General features: G+C 38.5%; 1 protein-coding gene across 3 annotated transcripts in view; it reads left to right on the top strand.

Moving 5' to 3' along the window:
• Positions 1-2,445: 2,445 nt before the first annotated feature.
• lmo4a (LIM domain only 4a) overlaps positions 2,446-3,292 on the top strand; it is a 13,904-nt gene continuing 13,057 nt past the window's right edge. For 2 of the 3 annotated variants that reach the window (XM_047373502.1, XM_047373503.1), the window contains exons 1-2: positions 2,446-2,686; positions 3,221-3,292. The exon at positions 3,221-3,292 is cut by the window's right edge and continues 60 nt beyond it. In XM_047373502.1, coding sequence (XP_047229458.1) covers positions 3,239-3,292 — 54 coding nt within the window. In that variant the 5' untranslated portion in view covers positions 2,446-2,686; positions 3,221-3,238. The remainder of the gene's footprint in view (positions 2,687-3,220) is intronic. The other variant, XM_047373505.1, reaches the window with a different exon arrangement.

Here is a 3,292-nt window from a genome sequence, read left to right on the forward strand (position 1 = left end):
ATGACGCCATAGAGTCTGCATGTAGTAAACATCACCTACTGCTTGATGTTCCTCTTTAATGAACAGGTATTTTCCATTTAGCTGGGTCTTATTGTTCTGCAGTCAGTGTCCAGTAGGAGGCGCTCTCGCTCCTCGTTGCTCCTGTCAGCTAATGTGACAGCCTGGTTTCCAACATGATCCCATCTAAAGAAGTGGAGCATCATCTCTGAGCCTGCAGCTGCCTGGGCAGCAGTATAACTGTGCTGTGTTTGTTCTGTAGGTGTGAACCACCTCAGTCTCTCCAGACCCAAAAATAACCACAAAATTAAAGGTGCTGACAGAAGATGACATCATGGAGAAAAAAACAGCAAAACATTCCTGTGTCCACCATGTCCAGTCAGTTCAACCTGTTTTTAATCCAATATCAGGTCATCAATGAGACGTTTCTGTGGTTAGAACAGATTCATTTTGATATGATATGTTTTGATATCCTCTGTGCACACAGGCTTGGACTCTGATTCTGAACTGGAACTACGTTCGGTTCGGTTTAATCGGGAGGAACCTGGTGAGTCCAACAGGTCCACCTAAATTACATTCATGCTAAACTTAAATGAATGTAATCTGATTGAACCTAATCCTCTGCCAGTTCCTGTTATCAAGTAGATCTAAAACTTCTCCACATTCTTGTTCAAAGTCAAGGATTTACTGATGTAAAAAATTAGTCCATGAAAAATAATTTCCAAACATCTTCTACCTGCCCTGCGATGGACTGGCGACCTGTCCAGGGTGTAGCCCGCCTCCTGTCCATAGACTGCTGGAGATAGGCACCAGCTGCCCTGGAAGCCTCCAGTATGGAAGAAGAGGTAGAAAATGACTGACATTTTCTACCTTCAAAGATTTTTTCAACTGAAAATATTAAACATGGTAAAGGGTTAATGATCTGGTTGCATCTTTGTGCTCAGCTTTAAACTATATCTTTGTTGAAGAACATTCTGATTGAGTTTCAGTGTTTAGTTTTGGCTGGTTTGACTCACTGTGGCTGAATAAGAAGTAATCTTCTTCATCTTCTTCTTCCTCTTCAGCTTTCTAGCAGACACCCGAAGGTTTGAGGTTAGAACCGTCTTGAACTTTATTTGGAACGTTCAGAACTTCCTCCACCCTGCAAAGTAACCCCACAGCATGATGCTTCTGCCACCTTGTTTTACTGTGATGGGCTGTGTGGATTTTCTTCAAGAAGGTCCAGTTTGGTTTTATTGGACTAGAACACATTGTGAGATTGTGTAAAAATCTTTGTATTGTTACTGTGTAACCTTTTTGCTTGTTTTTAGTGAGACAAATGTTCCATTTGTCCAGCGACAACGTACGAAAAGCAGCCAGTTGGCTAATTCTGGTGCATTTCCACCGAGGTCAGTTAATGTACATTGTCCCTGTCAAATAAATAGATAAACTGCTGCACCTCCTTCAGTCTCGCTGTCAGCGTCTTTGCAGGTTCCTTCAACTATTCTTCATTTGTTGACAGCTGTCGTCACTGTACTATGGTATAATGCTGTGGATTTATGTTCTATCCTTCTCCTGACTGATATCTTTCTACATTGAGGTCCTTCTGATTTTTTATTCAAACTGTGGCTTTATCAAAAGGAGGAAAATGAGTAAAAATCAGGAAAATCTTGTTGCAACAACTGGACCTTATTACGGGTTCACCAGCTTCAACATAACTGATGCAGGTCTGGGGTCAAGAAGACTGAAAGGTCAAACTAAAGACCTGCGCCGTAGTGTAAGGGTGTGCACACTGGATTATTGCAGCTTTTTAATTTTTATAGTATTCTCTAACAGATCAGTTAGTTTTCCTGTTAGGACACAGGATTAATGTCATATTAAAGGTGGAACGAGCTTAGAAATGATTTATCATCATGATTTAATTGTTGTTCTGTGAAAGCCTGACAGCAGAACCTCTCCAGGTATTTTTACTTTTAATCAGGACTTTTCAAACATGATCATGTTTTAGTTCATGTTTTAAGGGCAGATATTAACCAAAGATCAACTAATTTCATATGTCAGGACATTCATTTACAGACCAGAACTGAACCTCTGCTGCATCTTGATTTAAAAGTTTAAGAAATGATGCTGATCATTTCTCTGGAACAATGTGTAACAGTTTGTCTTTAAAATGAAGATAATTTTGAATCTTTTTCCTTTTATTTATAATATCTTGCATAAGATAACATATTTACAGGAAGTAGTGTTTTTGTAAAAATAAAACCTTTGCAGCTCCGTATTTGGACTTTAGACATATTTAACGGTTTGATTTTATTGGAATAAAGTATTGAAAAACGTTCAATCACGCCCTCTGGCGGCCAGTGAAGTAAGCGCAGCTGGATGCATCCACCCCCCAGAGAGGAGGCAGGAGCTGCACCTCCTCCATGATGTCAGAGGAGGAGTGACTTCCAATCGGTTTTAAACCCCAGACAGAAGTAAAACCTCTGCAGGAACAACCCACTGCAACACTTTCAGAGTCCGGTTCTGATCCAAAACACTTTTATATGGGAGCAAACAGAGAGGAGGTTCTGCGCAGCTTTTGTTCTTCAGAGGAGGAGAAAACAGCAGCAGAGAAGTTCCTCCGACAGCTGGTTCAGATTCCTGCTCGAGTCTGGAGACCAAACAGAAGCAGGAGGAGCTTTTTCCACATATTTAAGTTTTCAGCAGGGAGGTGAGTTCGACCCAGTCTGGATTAGAGCTTCTCTCCTTTGTCTCCTGGGCCAAGAAACGGGAGGCCGAGGTCTTCATCATTTCAATTAATTTATAGGCTTTTTATTTTATATGTTTAGAAACAAACGTTTTAATTTCAAAAAGAGAATTAATATAAAACAATTTGTTTGGTTGTCAAAATAATAATGCTAATAATAATGATAATCATCATGTGAGCAGTTCTTTAACAGGTATTACATTTAAAGTTTGCTCCTGTTATTTAAATAATGAATGTTTATGCCCCTTACATTAAAATAAGTACATAAATATTTTAATGTCAGAATGGCACATTAATTTTTATTATATAGACAGCTTTGTTTTACCTTACAAACTAAATTTAAGTTTTTTTGTGAAATAAATGTAACAAAATAGTTTTTATAAAGATGAACTTTTTCTTTTTTTTTCCTCTAGTTTTTTAATTTTTAGAAGCAGAAAATAATATTTTTTTCTCATTTACATTTTCTCATTTTAAATCAGATTTTATTCTGATTTATAGAAACTGCTCAGAAGCCAGATGGAGCGGTCCAGTTTGGGCATATTCTGGTCCATAAATCAGTTACCAGGGGAG

This window comes from Girardinichthys multiradiatus, chromosome 8 (assembly GCF_021462225.1).
Source record: "Girardinichthys multiradiatus isolate DD_20200921_A chromosome 8, DD_fGirMul_XY1, whole genome shotgun sequence".
NCBI classification, from domain to species: Eukaryota; Metazoa; Chordata; class Actinopteri; order Cyprinodontiformes; family Goodeidae; genus Girardinichthys; species Girardinichthys multiradiatus.